Source organism: Lepidothrix coronata, unplaced genomic scaffold (assembly GCF_001604755.1).
Source record: "Lepidothrix coronata isolate B3197 unplaced genomic scaffold, Lepidothrix_coronata-1.0 Scaffold273, whole genome shotgun sequence".
NCBI lineage: Eukaryota > Metazoa > Chordata > Aves > Passeriformes > Pipridae > Lepidothrix > Lepidothrix coronata.
This window is the reverse complement of record NW_016690453.1, coordinates 487,799-504,821: the sequence shown is the minus strand read 5'-3', so window position 1 is coordinate 504,821 and position 17,023 is coordinate 487,799. Positions and strand designations below refer to the sequence as shown.

The 17,023-nt window shown below is 39.1% G+C and overlaps 1 protein-coding gene across 2 annotated transcripts in view; it reads left to right on the top strand.

Moving 5' to 3' along the window:
• The window catches only part of BZW2 (basic leucine zipper and W2 domains 2), a 54,771-nt gene extending 37,864 nt beyond the window's left edge, over positions 1–16,907 (top strand). For both annotated transcript variants that reach the window (XM_017836267.1, XM_017836265.1), the window contains exons 7-12: positions 1,426–1,535; positions 3,210–3,380; positions 3,852–3,998; positions 8,089–8,227; positions 14,688–14,810; positions 16,450–16,907. In XM_017836267.1, the coding sequence (XP_017691756.1) occupies positions 1,426–1,535; positions 3,210–3,380; positions 3,852–3,998; positions 8,089–8,227; positions 14,688–14,810; positions 16,450–16,478 (719 nt within the window). In that variant the 3' untranslated portion in view covers positions 16,479–16,907. The remainder of the gene's footprint in view (positions 1–1,425; positions 1,536–3,209; positions 3,381–3,851; positions 3,999–8,088; positions 8,228–14,687; positions 14,811–16,449) is intronic.
• Positions 16,908–17,023: the final 116 nt, after the last annotated feature.

Below are 17,023 nucleotides of genomic sequence, written 5' to 3'. Positions count from 1 at the left end.
AGAGCTAACAAGTTGGAGCGCAAATACCTAATTTATTTTCAGATTACCCATTTCAGTGTTGTGGTTACTTTTACTGTCATATATAGATGGAAAACAAGGATGTCCTTTGTGGGTTGCTGACATATTTGTAGCAGAGACAGAGAAAGGTCTAGGCCACGGTGGAACCTCATCAGGGTTAAGTGTACCCTTCTTGTCACCCATGCTAGAAAAACAATGCAAATGCAAGGAGCAGCTAATGGCGTTAATCAATAAAATAAATGGCTGAAGTTACTTTCTGCAAATAGGGAAAAAAAAATTAAAAAGAGAAGAGCTGTTTAAAAGCAAAGACAGTTGGCAATACATTCATAGAGTATAGGAACTGGCCAGTGATAAATTTGGGCAGTAAATTAGAAGCAAGTTTGAACATATGTGGGTAGTGAAGCCCTAGAACAACCTCAAATACTGATACTGGTGTAAAACTTACTTTGTTTTAAGCTGAAACTTGAAAAAGTGTTTAGGACATGTATTAGGACAGTGCTTGGTGACAGAGACCATTCCATTCAATTTTGATATTGGGCACATAAGCACATATTGGATATTTTGAAGTGTGTTTGCAGGTGGAAGCTATTCCTAAGTCACCTATTGGTTGACCAGGTTTGTGAGTCTTGGCTGGTATGAGTGTATTACAGAGGAGCATAACTGACCTGCAGGAGACCAGCTCAAGGATGAGCTGGGCCTCCATCTCTGAGACCTTTCAGCTTCCTTCAGCTCCCTGCACTTGCTGCTCGCAGACAAGAAGCTGGAGCAGAGCTGTGGTGGTGCAGCTCTATGAAATAGGAGATATGGGCCTGATGGTGTATTAGCTCCCCTGCTAGTGGAGGTGTGATGTAATGCACAAAATACTAACTTGTGCCCTGAGGAAGGAATTCTTCCACTTAAAATAGTATTTGTGGCTGGTCCTACCAGCTACTAAATGCCTCCTAGGAGGACATAATACAATCAGTCACCTTGAAGTTCCAAAATTTTTTAACCCTATTCCAGGGCTTGCTAAAAAACCATTTGAAAATCTGTTCTTTCAGTTCTTATTCCTGACTATCCTTTATTGTTTTGTGCCATCATTTCCTAACTGATTTAATGCCTAATTTTCCTTTTGCATTCGACTCAGTCTGTGAATTGAGAATGTAGGAAAAATAATTGCAAAGAAAATCTTTGAACAATTGAATGGAGATGGGTGATACAGAATGAAAAGATTTTCAATCTCACATACTTCAGAAAATTAGTATTGCATTAAAGAAAAAAACCAAGCATTTCAGCTCTATGTGTTTGGTCCTGTAGTCGTAAATGTATTTTCGTTCCATAGTCTTGTAACTTTTTTGTAGCCTTATAATTCTTATAGTCAACTCTAATTCATGTTGAAAATCGCTGAAACATGCCTTTCTCAAACAGGGATTGCAGCCTCTTTTGCTGTAAAGCTTTTTAAAGCATGGATGGCAGAGAAAGATGCCAATTCTGTTACCTCTGCTTTAAGAAAAGCCAACCTTGATAAGAGATTGCTAGTAAGTACAATATATTTTCAATAAGCTTTATCTCTCCCAGGGAAAAAGAAGGAAATAAAATGCAGATGGTAGGTTGCTGTAAGCATGTTAACTCCCCCTCAGACTCTGTTAGAGTTTTTAAAATATTTTGAATCACAGCAATATTGTTATGGCTGTAGCATTGATACAGGTTCAGGAATATTAAATATCACATGTTTTTACATTCTGTCTATTTTTCCTGTAGTCAAGTGCCTTCTGAGAGACTGTATATATGGGGCTTGGGGATTAATTAAATGGGTTTTTTTCTTAACTACTGCTAAGAAAACACACATCACCAGCAACCACACATCTCAACCATCAGGGCATGAGAAGTTGGTGTTTTTTAATATATTTTCCTTTTGTAAGTAATAAATAAAGTATAAAGGATTATGATTAGAATGTAAGTTTCTGAAGCAACAGTGTTTAAATAGTATGGTGAATGCACAGTAAGCTAATTTTCTGCAGCACTAGCCATCTGGGTAGCATAAATGGTCCTACAGTGTTTGCAGCAGACCTAGTAGGTGCAGTGCAGGAAGGCTTTCAGCCTTTGAACTCAAAACCTGCTTTCTGGGTTTGCAGCAAGGTATTGATAGAATATATGAATATGTAGCAATGTCATGTGCCTTTCTCTCACAGTGTCTTTCTGAAGATCAGTAGGGTTTTTTTAAACCTCTAAAAGATTGCTGCTGCGATAATCCAATCAAATACACATCCTGTGTAGCAGCACTGCCTGGAGACTCAGCAGTATTTCCTGTTTCTGCTTCAATAATTTATAATTAAACAAATATCTTTCAAAAGTGAAGCAACATTCCAGACCCCTTCATGTCTGATGTATTTGATTTTAAGAGTCCAAGTTATAAATAATTTGCCATTAAGCTGGGAACTGGGCTAATTACGCTGTTTATTAGAGAGCGATGAAAAGCAAACTGCATCTTATTTGTATTTCAAACTTGACTGACTAAAACTTTCAGCTGTTGACTCTTATTATGCTGCTATATTAAACAACTATAAAGTATCAGATGATGTTACCTAGCACAGATGCCTTCATAAAACTGTAGTCTTAATCTCATGAGTCAGTAAGTAAACAGATGGAGAGTCTCTAGCTTCTTTGTTAAAAAAAATGTGCCATCCATCCCACAGATCATTGTTAAGACACCAAGAACTGGGTGGTAAATAAATGCTGTTGAATCCTTGCTAATATGGGGCATTTGCTATAGCAATTTTTAAGAATAATTTTAACTTTTCTAAGTAGCTGGACTTTCAAAAATTGACAGTGTCTTTGAATGAGAAATACGTACAGGAGTTAATGTTAACTGTACATAGTGGATTTTGCGATTTTTGTTAAAACGATGCATTAGTGGTAGGCCAGGGTACTTAGGCCACTTATTGAATATTGCTGAGCATATTTTTCTTTTGAGATAAATGTATGGACACACTGGGAGGGCATGGTAAACATGCTGTGCATTCTCTCCACTATAATGAAACATAGCAATATGAATGAAGTGTTGACTTTTCCAGTGTGGATACAAGCATTCACTTTTTTTTAAGTGCAGTACCAGGTTGTTCCCACTGTTCATTGTGAAAAAATGTTTCTTCCATTCTGTCGAGAGTCATAGTTGGTTATTTGTTTAACAGAGAGCATTCCTGTCTTTTTAGGAACTCTTTCCAGCCAACCGGCAGAATGTGGACCATTTTGCCAAGTATTTTACTGAAGCAGGTCTAAAAGAACTCTCAGATTTCCTTAGAGTTCAGCAGTCACTGGGGACTCGTAAAGAACTTCAAAAAGAACTACAAGAACGTCTCTCTCAGGAATGCCCAATTAAAGAGGTAAAAGTGTTTTTTTATAACTTCTGTTTATATAATCATAGCCAAAGACTTAAATCAACACTAGGTAGAGAGGAACACATTTCCTCTGTTTTCCTCATAGATTTCCTCTGTTTTTCTTTAAATTATTTTAATTTATTCATCTGTTCATTCTGTGCTTAAGGCTAAAGCAACAAAATATCCTCTGGATTTACAAGTGCAGCAGATTATGGGGTGGGTTGTTTTTTTTTTTTCCATTCCCTTATGCTTGAGAAAGTATTTCCTTTATCTGCATTAACTGTTAGATTTGAGGGGAGGGACAAAACTTGTAGTCATGTTACAGTAATGTCATGCTAAATTCTTCCTTTTTATTATTCTTGTTCTAATTTCTTTCTTATTACTTCTACACCATGGTGTCACTTGTAAATGACTGCAAGTATTTGGAAAGTCAGCAATTTCTGGTTCATTGGAAATGTCGCTTATTCCCTGCTCCAGGTAGTGCTTTATGTAAAGGAGGAAATGAAAAGAAATGAGCTGCCAGAGCCAGCAGTGATCGGTCTCCTCTGGACCTGTGTCATGAACGCTGTGGAATGGAACAAGAAAGAGGAACTGGTTGCAGAGCAGGCCCTCAAACATCTGAAGGTGCGTGCATGGGAAGGAAGTTGTGAATTAACGATACATCCTATGGCTGTCAAGTTTTTACCTGTTTAAATCCAGGAGATGTAGAGATTTGAAGTATGACGCTGAGCACACCAAGCATTGTGTGTAGTCTGACTTCAGTCAAATGAATGCAAACCCGAGGTAGTTCAGATCACTGAGTGCCCTTAGGCATTCAGTGCAGAGGGCCAGGGGAACTGAGGTGATCACAGCCTGAGCACCTCTCTGTTGTGCACTGGGACAATGCTAAGCAATTGCTGGGATTCAGCCTACTCAGATCTGACTATTAAGCCTGCAGGAGCTGCCTTTGGAATGTCTTTGCCAGAAGCAAAGACATTTTGAGAGCATGGTGAGGTGGCATCTGTGCTGGCTTTGCACAGAGCTGGTTAGATCCAGGCAGGAATGCTGAGGCCAGAATCTGTGCAATGGTTGTTGCCATTTGGATACTCCGCAACTTGTCAACTAATGAGCCAGAAGCTGGCCTGGGACTGTGTACGCTGTTTAGTGTTGTTACTCTCTGATCCAGGTACTGCCCTTGTGGATGAGGGAATCACCAACTGCATGTTGATACAAAAACTCTCAAGAACTTGAAGTAGAAAATAATCCCCAAACCAAAAACCCATGCAGAGTCATTCCCATCATTGGTATTCCTCATCTAAGTCTGAAGGAATTGTGCAGTACAAGACACTTGAGCTGAGAACAGAGGCAGAGAGGCTTTACAGCAGAATTACTCCTTTTAAGATGGTAAACCATGACCAAGAGAATACTCTCTCATAGCCAGGGCTGTAAAGATTTGCCCTAGGACAAAAGCAATCTGTTCTTTATTGTTTATGGTAAAATAGATCTTTCTTTTTCATATTGGATGTCTCTCCATACTTGGGAGTTCCCACATTGGTTTAGCTCCTACTACTGCTGTCCTTTCATCTGAATTTGGTTTCCCAGTCAGTTATCCTAGAAATGTGGTCACTTGGGATATTGTGTAGTCTTTGATGGTAAGATTGAAAGCCTTGAAGTTTTCTCAAGTGACCCAAATAGCAGTAGAGATGAGATAGTTTCCAGAAGGAGGAGACGTTGTTTTTCTTGTTCTTCTGATGTAAAAATTGATTATATCTCTTTGAGTTGTAACAAAGTATCCATTGAGATTTATTGTCTAGTGCTGCAGGGCAAATTAAGAAACACTTTCTGGAATATTTGAACATTGGGAAAAAAAAAACATAGCTGGCTTTGTGCAAATATTGTTGACTGGATGTTTAGTCCTGTGCATCTCACTGACCCAAGCCACCAGCTTTATATGTACTCTCACTGAATTAGGTAAGGCATCTTGCCTAAGATAGGCAACTTTCTAGCTACATCCACTTTCTAAAAACAGAGGATGAATTTGTATGGGGTATTTACTATTTGCACTTACAGGTAAGATTTTAATGGAAGCATTAGAAATAAAAATTTAAACTTTGATAGCTGCTTCTTTTGCAGTTCAGTGTTCAAAATTAAGAGCATTTGTTTCACATCCTTCCTCAGGATAGGTGGAGGCAGATCTTGGATTCTTCTCTTTGGGCTCTCAGCTGACCCAGTGTGTGAGCCAACTCCAGAAATTGGATTAACAGTGTTAGTATGATACAGACGTTAGTTCTGGGCCCTCCTGTGCATCGACATGGTAGAAAACAATCAGGGGGTTGCTTTGATCTGGTGGCGTGAGTCAGGATGTGTATAAATACATACTTGATGTGCAACATGTCAGATGGTGGAATTTATTCTTGTATGGCTCTAACTGACAGATAACTTCACAAAGCACATTCCAAAAGCTTTGACATCTGGGTACCAGTCTCTTTAATTTATTAGATTTCTTTTGGTAAGCTGTATATGAGGCACCCCTGAAAAGATGTGTCAAGGAACAGAATGTTGACCTAGTTTACAGACCTTAAAAAGCCTTGCTGGATGGGCAGCTACCTAATGGAGGAGGTGGACAGCCATGACCCAGCATACTCAGGCAGTGCAGTAAAAGTCATGTGTCCCATCCATATGGCAGGACTGGCAGGAGCTGAACTCAGGAGGAGACAGGGCAAGCTGTTGAACTCTGAATCTTATTGAATAAGCTCCTCATTGTCCCAGTAACCTCACTATGACACTGGGGTATAGCGCCTAGGCCACCTCCAATGCAGAGAAGAGATGTTCTCTATGGATGGGGAGAATCCTCCAGACAATTCTCACTGGAGGCAAGGCTGTGGTGAGCTTCATGACACTGCAGGTGCTGACTCGATGCTCCCTAACCTAGCACAAATGGAAAATAATGCCACTCAGCTCAGCCAGCAATGAGAGGAAGCTACTTTTATGGATTCTTAATCATTTAGACATTGTGAAACTTGTAACTGTAAGTCTGTACTGGTTGAGAGGTGAGAGAGGAATGCAAAGGGAGTCAAGCCAGATGTGACAAAATGGAGATATTTTACTTCTAAACTGACAACATAAGATTATTATTAGAAATTACTTAATGTTTATAGACAGCAGCTCTTCACGAATGTATGGATGGGGGTGAGTTCTGCTGAGGCTATTAAATAAACCAACTGCAATGTATATTGCCCTGCCTCCCTGCAACAGCTGGATGCTGCAAGGGCTAAAATGGGAAAAAAAGCTACCCAAAACCTGCACAAGTTTTTCAGTGCTTTTACCAAAGCAGTGACATTGTTTATTAAGATGTGGCTATACCTGCCAGAAGTGGAAAAACTTAGCCTCTGTTGTTAGCTAGATCTCACCATTTCTCATAGGTAAGGGAGTTTCTTCCCTAAGTACTAATACTGTCTGCCTGCTGAGCTGCTCGTTACTGTTGCTGTGTAATTTCTTGCTCTCTCTCTGTCTTTAAATTAATAGCGGATAATTATTAAAAAATACTTTTTTGACCAACTGTTAAAATTTCAGTGATTCTCATGCATTTTAATAATTATTTCCGTGGATTCTGTTGGGTAAAACCCTCAGGACTTAGTCCCTTTCAGAGAAGTGCTGAAGTGTATGTACTTTTAAATATGCCCATCAGTGATGGGTGATTTGTTACCTGACCAAGACCATCAGCAGCCCTGGTCTCACATACCAGAACTGTGTGATATCAGGCCATTGCAAATGCAGCTGAAAAATGTCAAACTGAGTGTTACTGAAAACAACTAAGAAAGGCTGAGCTGGTCAGTGCAAGAACAATTTAAACGGTGACATTAATGTGTATTTGGCCTGGGGCTCTGAAGATCAAGGGTAATTTGTTTTCCCTTCATCTCTGAAACATGCTCTTAATATTACCTGAAGATTGCAGTCTTAGCTGGACTCATCACAGGCTAAGATGACAGGAAATTAGAGAGATGTGGATATAAACACTAGCTTTTAAGGAAGAGTGAACATGATATCGTCCTTTAATGGAATTTTTAATTTTAACATCTGAAATAAGAGGGGGAAATTGCATAACAAGTAAGTTTTTGCTTTATGTTTTATTATATGAATAGGCTCCGGGAAAAGACAGTGAAATGTACTATTACTGTCTTGTCAGAGTAACATTAGCAGTTAATACTGTACTTGAAAAATGTTGCTGTTACCAAAGAAAAGGTTGTCATGATACTCTTGATTGTGTTAATGAGAAAAATTAATGCCACTTGATCACAGTTCACTTGGAATAATTTAATTTATTTCAGTTTCCTGAGACTTCTGAAACCCCTATGAAACTAGAGATTTTTATTTTCATGCATTTCATCTTGGGATGTCTTACATTATGAACCTCAGTAAAGCATCACTCCTGAATCAGCAGCATGCTGAAATGTGTGACAGTAGTACTCCCAGACTGTGGGCTTTATAAATTTATTTTATAAAATGCAGTATCTAAGTGGTACTGAATTTTAGCTTACAGCATGCAGCACATGCTAGAAAAACCCATGGATATTTATGTATATCCGTCATGTGTGTTTAAGAAAATACGGTGTGCAAGTAAATCTAAGGTTTCAGTGAAACAGATTTTCAGGGATGAAATTCATAATGCATATTTTAAAAAATTCTTTTTATTTTTAGTATACTGACATTGTTTTTTACCTTCTCTGCCTTTCAGCAATATGCCCCCCTGCTTGCTGTGTTCAGCACTCAAGGCCAGTCAGAGTTGATCCTTCTCCAGAAGGTGCAGGAGTACTGTTATGATAACATCCACTTCATGAAAGCCTTTCAGAAGATAGTGGTACTCTTTTATAAAGGTAAAAGTCTATATCCACTGTTGTATTCTGTGCTTGGATTCTCTCTGCCAACCTATGACTTATCACTCTGTATTGCATATGAGAAGACTGTGTTGAACTCTGAAATATGTTATGCTTTGATAGTTCAAAGGAGTGTGTGGCAGCAGGAGAAGCCCTTTTCTCTCTCTGTTGCTCTTATCCTATAGTCAGGAATCATGAGCAGGATCCAAGCACTGTCCAGACTATCTAAGTGCAGTTTAGTCTTTGTATAAAACCAGTTCTAGGAAGACATTTCTATAAACTTCTGGCAGATATAAAAAGTAGATTAGAGCTTGGTTTTAAGAAACCTTGAAAGTGAAAACCTTCTTGTCAGGAAGATCCTTCAGGGTTTTGGAGCTGTTTTTTTTCAACTCACTCCTTGCCAGAAGGAGCTTTCCTTTTTCTTCTTTCCCTGCCAATTTCTTACAGGTGCTGTAGTTTGAAGGATTTAATTTTTATTGTGAAATTGACTTCTTCACAAGTTTATTCTGATCAGGTTGTCATAGAGACTAATGGTCTTGCACTGCATGTGATAGGTGGGCGCCAAACAGTTTGTTCTGACGTTCTTGCTATAAATAGTTGAAGAAGAAATATCAAGAGTAGAAACCCAATGTTGATCTTTGTTCACCCTGTTGAGTCCAGGTACTTGTTCAAGACAAACAAGTTCAGACTGTTAAAATAATTTCATGGCTTCAGAAGGCAGAAGAGGAATCATGGGGATTTATTTCCATCCTTGTGACAATATAGTGTGGCCTCAACAATAAATGAAAAATCTGTACACCTTGTCCCTCTGCCCTGAAATTCTACAATTCCTAAATACTATTAATGAATGTAGAACAACTTGAAACTGCAATCTGCAGCAAGCACTTTATTCAGTTTTCTTTGGAAAAGAACATTCACTTCAGACACGATGAATGAGAGGCATAACTGCTGCGCACTTAGAGCATAAGCGATGGTTAAACCAGAAATAGTCTTGTGTAGGATTGCCTTCAGAATTTTTGTAGATTCATTACTGGGTTAGCTTGCAAGAGCAACCCTAACATTCCAAAGCATTTAAAAATTAAAAAGAGAATAAATCACTAAATTCTATATGAAACATCCCATCTACTCTGCTCACCCCACATGTTCTTGTTCTGACTCTGGAGATGTACTTGGGCAGGTTTGTTCAGAGGTATGAGAAGACTTTAGCCTCAGCACTACAGGTGCCACAATATTGTTTAGGATTCACCTGATGTCTAGAAGAGTGTTTGGAGCTACTGTATGGCCTGTCACTGGAAGCCATGAGTTCAACAGGTCCAGAACGTGCAATACGCACTGTACCTATATTTCTGCTTTGAATATCTGGGACAGGCATGGAGCAGCACCTGCCTCTCTGCCATCTGATGCAGTCATGTGGTGACACAGCTGCCAGCCCTTCCTGGCCCCGTTTAGGCTGAAGCTGGCTCTGTCCTGTTTGGCAAACAAAATTCTGCCTGCTGGAAACTGCTCACCCGACTTTACAGCTGCTTCCATAGGGCCCTTCTGAGCTCTGGACACAGTGAGGAAGTAGTCAGCTCCATCTGTTTATGGCAGCTTTGGAGTTAAACAGTGTCCACTGGGTGAGGACATGCTCCTGGGTTAACCAGGGAAGATTCTGGGAGCACTTGTCCTTCAATTCCTGTTTCTCCCACAAGATGCTATTGAGCTTTGATGGATCATGGTTTGGATTGTCCAGAGCCATGCTGCCTGTCTCTTCATTGTTTCGATGCTGGTAGATCTCACCCTCTCTTTCTCCCCATTCATACCTATCCACGAGAAACAAGCCACCAAGTCTTTTTAGAGACATACACTTTATTGTAGATCATTTGCTGATGACAGCATGTCTTTTATTTCCTAATAGTCAAGGAAAACAGTCCCCTAAAGCTGCTTACTGGCCATGGCAGTGGTGAGGGAACAGCAAACATCCATCCATATTCCCCTTTCTGTTTTAATGAAGTGTAACCTGCATAGGATCTGGAGAGGTTTCAAGGTACCTAAGGAACTTTATCTAGTGACAAATAAAGGTATCTGAAGTATCTGTGAATTGGCTTTCTACCAGTATGAATGTGGACAGTTTGCTGCTTGTTACTCATTATGAGGGAGTGCTTCCTGGGCATGAAAACAGTCATCCGTGGTGATAAGCACCAGATGCCAGTCAAGTTTTGACACATTTAGTTCTATGACTACTCTCATCAGCATGTCCAACATCTTGCATCTCAGTGCTTTCCATATTTCTATCATAAAATAGTCCTTGGATTACTTTCTTGTGAATTACCTGGAAATACCTAAACATATTGACAGCTGGGGCTCATGAGCACCTAAAAGCTCTTGGAAGCCTCTGGTGTTGATTTTTTTGTTTATTATTCTGTCTCTACAACAAGAAGGAACTTTTTCCCTAATGGAAACCCAAGCCCTATTTTCCCTTAAGTAGTAGCAGCTTCTTACCAGCTTGTAGATATAATCTGCAAAAGCAGTTATGTAGTCAGTTAAAGCTTGTTGACATCATTATTATTATTAGTCTACCTTTGTGTTTCTGATACAGTATAGAGAAAAATAAGCTGTTGTCGTGACTGTAAGCCCGGATGGACTGGATCTATGCTACCTTAAGTCTGTCCTAGCTGAAACCAGGACAGCTATGCCATTCTGTACTGATCCTCGCCTATGATGTTGCTTCTCTGGTTTTCACTTAAAGCCAGTACAATTGTTAATCTGCCATCTGCATTTTGACCAATAATCTAAAAGCCAGTTGCAGAATAAGAATTTCTGAATTCTTTTGAGTGACACCCAAGAAGTTTGCCCATCTCCTCCTATATGTTGTTTGTTAGTTTATTCTGTGTTGTGGTGTGTTTCATAACTGTGGGTAAAACAAGCACAGTTGTCATTGGGTTACATGCTATATATCATATTCATCTGCTGAAACTCCTTTCTTTTAGTTTGTTTCCATCCTTAAAATTACAAATGTGAAATCGGTGCTGTTGAAATTAATACCCATTCCTTTCATGAGAATCAGAATTTCACCCTTTGAACAGAAAACACAAAACCTCTGTGTACTTTTTCTTTAGAATTCAAGACAACATTTACAAAATACAAAAAAAATAATTGGTCACAAGTACACGTAAAGTAAGACTGGTTTGCGGCATAATTAGGTCTCAGATACAGTCTTTTGCAGTATGGAGATACAGTGACCAAATGATGCAGACTGTCAAGAGATTCTCAAACTGCAGGAACTCTGCACTTACATGATTGGAATCTTCAAGTTCCACTTCATAGACAAGTTTTGTTTTTTGATGGATCACAATTATCTTTAAATATCTTCATAATTAAAGTACTTTCTTGTGGTACTGGATGCAAAATTTTCCTGGGAAAAACCCAAACCAAACCATAAAGGCCTTAACTATACTGTGGGTGACATTCCTTGCATTGAAAGAACCCTTGCCCTAAGGCTCTGTTCTCCCAGCTGAGTTAGCTGCAATAGAGTTGAATTTTACAGATTGATTGACTGTGTTGGCAGCTGCCAGGGTGTGCTTTTCCCTTTACTGCCTGTGGCTATGTGGTTTGAGTTGAAAGCAGAAATTCATTTGAACTGGGTGATTGAGTACAAAGCTGAGACCTGAACTTCAAGTAACTATCCAGTTAACCCTGAAGTAAAGACACTGGGCTGTTCAGTCTTTTTGCTGTGCAGCTTCTCCCTTTTATGAGGGACATCCCTGGAGGCTCTGGCCATGGGTGGTTTGAGTGGCACTTGGCTGCACCTGCAGGAAAACCAGCTCTCTCAGGCTGACATCACCTGGGACTGCAGTGAAAATGATGTGCACACGCCCACAAGCCACAGTGTTCAGCTTCAGCCATTATAATATATCTATAATCAACTTTAATGAGGAATAACTATATATATACAAAATGAATCATTCCCTTCATCCTCCTTCCATTTTTCTCCAGTGTTCCCACTGCTTCAAAGCAACCTAGAGGTACAATTAACTACACCCTGTCCTGCATGATTGTTGGATTGAGCATCTCTGTGCTGACAGGAGAATGTCATCCCTTATGACCACTGGAGGCATGAATGTATTACACATAATATTTCTCAGAAATGAAAGGAGAGTTGCAGTTGTCACTTTTGTAGTTCAGTGCATTTTGGTCTTCCCTGTTAGGGTCGGAGGTTTATTGCTTTGGAGTTATATACAGGCAAATTTTTCATCCTCCGGACTTGGAATGTTTTAATCTTCAAGGTACACCTGAGATTGCATGCTGCTATTATCAGGTTGGGCTTTTGGAGAGAGAGGGAGAAGTTCCCCTTTCCTCTTTGGCAACAAAACCATTGAGCTTACAGACTGCAAATCAAAAAGCCAGACTTAAATTCTATTACTCTTGAACTGAGCTATGTGCCCACCAGCTGCCTTGTACAGTATCATAATGTGAACTGTCATGCAGCAACAGCTTCAGCAGTTTGTTCTATACAGCAACTTCATGCTTGTAAATGTCCACAGTACCCCAGAGCTTGAGCTGGGGAGGGGGTTGCTCTACTAATTTTTTTTATTCTTGTTGTTGGTTTGGGGGTTTTTTGTTGTTTGGTTGTTTTGCTTTTTTTTTTCTGAAATCTCCCATGATTTTCTTTACCAGTCCTTAAGATTCATAATATGTGTCATACCCTGTGTAATTTTGCAGGTGTAGTTGTTGGAACTTCAGGACTCTGTGGTAAATATAAGCTTTTCACATGCATTTTTACATTAAACTGCAGATTCACGAGCCCATGTTAAATATTTTCAGGTTTGCTAAATTAAAATCTAGATTTGTTAAATACTGTAATGCCTTTGAGCCGTTGCTAAGGACTATTGACAAGTATTTAATGCAACGTGTTAGAAACCTCTTTCTTAGCTCCAGCATTTCTGTAGCATTGGCGAAAAAGTTCGTTGTGGCAGGTTGTGATTTCAGAAAGGTAGTGGCTTTGTGTGCCACTTGTAGGGTTCACTAAGCACAATTTATATGTATGGAAAAAAGCCTAGAGCCAGTGTAGTCCTGTTTTCCCTGCATTTTCTCTGCATTAGTATCAGTTGCAGCAAACTGCAGAAGAGGTTTTATTTTGGAAAAGAGTCTGAGAGACAAGGAAATTTCCAGTCACATGCACTTACTAAATTCCTGATTTTCAGGGAGACTTCAGTTACTGTTGGATGTCTTGGGATAGTTTTGATTAAGTTCAAACGTATCCCTGTTGCTTCCATCTGTTTATTATTCAACAGCATATGTGAAATGTGTCTCCTCTGTCTCATTTGATCAGATGCTTTGGAGTTCTGCTGTCATTTATTTCAGTTGGTCGTCTTCCCTTCCCTGCCACATCTGCTGTAACTTCAGGCTGAAGCAGAAAGTGGTGATCAGGGTCGGTGCTTTGGCAAGCAAATACCCAGTGGGTGGGATGGCACTGAGGAGCTCAAGGAAGCAGTGAAGTACATAAATGCCTTGATTTTGCAGAGGGAGGGAGAGCAGTTTGTTCAAAGACAAAAAGAATGGAAATTTTAATGAGGTGTAGAAAGCTGTCTTTAGTCTTTTTATAGAACACATTTTGATTTTTTTTTTTGGTTGATGTTGTTGTTTGTTCTTGCCTCTTGCATTACATAACTGCCAAAATACCATTGTCGATCCCAGATTTTGCCTCCACAGCTGTCAATTACTGAGATACTTGGCTTGGCTGGATCACAGGAGCTTTGTCCTGGGGCTAGAGGTCTGTTGCTAGACCTAAATTTGCATCTGTTGGAAACAATAAGTGTCCTTGCTGTTTATTAGTATTTCTTTATTCTGAATCGTACTCAGCCTCACATTTCCTCACTGAGAGCTATTTTGTTCCTGATGCTTGTCATAAGAATGTCAGCTGTGCTGTCCATCCAAGCCAGTCCCTTAAAATGGGTGGTCTGAACAGTGAACTTAAAACTTATTAGCTAAAATCAATATAAAGCCTTTAGGGACTGCAAAAATCCCTACTGGTTGTCTTTTAAGTGTTCAGTCAGGAGGTGTCTGTACACTTCAGGTTTCTAGAACCATGCGCAGTTCTGTGATACAACAGCAAGAAAGAGCATGGTAATTCTTATTGTGGTAACTTCCAAGATGTGCAGGCTGATTATTTTATTTGTTTTATCTAACTGTCTAATGTGGTGTATTTAAAACAGATGAGTAGAGAACTCTTCTTTACAGAGGCACAATATTTAATACTTTATTTTAAGCCTAATGCATTACACATTTTATTGCATCTGGAACCCATAATATGCATCAAATATTCTGTATTTGTAGCCTAATATAGATCATGCAAAGCTTGTTCCACTGCGATCATATTAACTTATTTTATGCTGCCTTTAAAAAATCTCCTCTCATGTTTGAAATCTGCTAATCTCTAAAAAATACGTTGATTTTTTACAAACACTGATCTGTATTTCAGCTGATGTTCTGAGCGAAGAAGCTATCCTCAAATGGTATAAAGAAGCACATGTTGCTAAAGGCAAAAGTGTTTTTCTTGACCAGATGAAGAAATTTGTGGAGTGGCTGCAAAACGCTGAAGAAGGTACGTGTTCATTTGAAGAACTATGGTAGTCTCTTTATAAAACAATTTTATTTTTTCAGATTTCAGTTGTACCAGGCATATACAGGATTTAGAATAGAAAACAGCAGTCATCACTGTCCAAATTGTTTCTGGACAAGCTTGGCAACATTTGCTGCTTTTTAATGATTGTGGTATCCCTATGAAGTCCTTTAATCATCAGGTACCACTTGTCTGTAGATAAGATCTTTAAGCTTCTGCAGGGAGGAACTCTGCACTGGTGACAGGATGAAGTACCTTAGTGTTAGCTCACACTACCAAACAGTTTTCTGTCTTGGTGTTTTCTCTGCTATTATCATGTTTAATGGCAACATGAGCATAGCATAAGCCTGCCTGTGCCATGGTTCTTGAAACTGGATTTAGCTGAATCTTCAGACTAAGATTATGTGATCTGTATTTGCTGCTTTAAAATGGTTATTTGGGAGAGGAACTAGTTCCTTTAGTCCCTAACTTGGTTTTTCTCATGTTCTGCGTAGGAAAATACTTTAGTTTGTACTGAATATGTAAATTACCTTTTTTTGCACGGAAAAAGAATTCTGCATCAGTTGGGAAGATAAATCCATGTGTAATAGATAGAGATAGAATTGTTAGTGTTCATTTGAATATATTTAATGTAATTAGTTTTATAAACTTGGAGGGAATATGTAGAAATGCCAAGGAAGAGATAAAACTTTGCAGCAATTCACACGTTCAGATAGCAGTATAAAAATGGCAGCTCCTTTCACACTTGAGATTTTGGATGGGCAATCTTGGTCTAATTAAGCAGTATTTTCCCCTTTTAATTTTCTGATTGTATGCCTTTTGGCTGCTCTTTATTTTTATCCTTTCCTGCATGTCCCCTCTGCCAGATGTCTTCATTACAAAGTCCAGTACAAACGGAGACAAAAGGTTTCTGTAGGAACACACAGACCATGTTTGCTCTGAGAAATCTGATCTATGGTGTAGTATTTGTTGGCAGTGAGCCCTTTCCTGTCAGGTGAACACAGAAATACAATATGATGCAAAGTAGCTTTAGGTGACAAAATCACCATGTATATTCCTATTTCTAAGCTACTTCTGCTTCTACTTCTAAATGACTTTTATCTTAGGCTGTGCAAATCATAAAAAAATTTTGTTTTTACAGGCTTCATACCTGCTGTAGGGTAACACCACTTCTGCCTTTCTAGATAGTCTGGATAATGATGCTGAGTGACGTTTGCAGAGCAAATAGTTTTAAGGGTGCTTCCTGGATGATAGCAGTACCGTCTACTCGTAGAGATTAGAAGAGTGAGCAAATAATGCTGATCCTTTATTAAACTCAGCTCAGATATGCATTGTGTGGCTCTGCAGATGAGGGCCAGAATCATTCATAGCAATGTGGTGAAAATTACAGTGATAGATCTGTAAATGAAGAGCTCCACTGTGGAGGGCAGCAGAGTAGGCCTTCCTCTTCTGAAGCTGTGTGTTTGCTTCTGGCTTACTCTGATCTGCCAGCCTTTCCTAGGAAGTACTACATGCGATGAAAATTTTCAGTTTGGAAGGATATCTTGTTATTTTTATAGAATAACTCACATCACTGTCCTTGTGCAACCTACATGATGTGTTTTACTTTTTTCTCTTCCAGAGTCGGAGTCTGAAGGGGAGGAGAACTGAGATGGTTCCACAAAGCCCAGTCTCAATCTAGGTTAATGCCAAATGCGCTTCGGAATGCCGTACTGTTCAAGCAGAGAGGCTTTACTTCAGTGTCATACAGAAAACTATAGACTAGACTTTCCTTTTGTTTAGAAGAATAAAGGTTTTTAATGGAGCCCTGAGGCATTAGATGCTTTACTTGGGACTCTTACCTCTGGCTCATCGTACACTAACTTAGGCAAAGACATCCAGCAAGGAGCCATATAGAAAAAGTGAAATTAAATACTTATGGACTCCTTTTTATTAACGGTCTTTTTCAGGTACTATGGTATATGAACACTCCAATTTCTGTTTATAGAACTGTTTGGTCTGTGTTTGTAGCTCAATATTGGCTTGTGTATGTGATTTGACACCACCACATTTTTTTGAATAAATGGCTTTTATATCTTAGTTTTGTGGTGCTAAAGTGTATGCTTTCTCAATTTGGCTTGCCAAAGTTTTTATGATTCTTCAAGTGAAAATAACACAAGAATGTCAAGAGACAGTTTTCATACTTCTTACCCAAA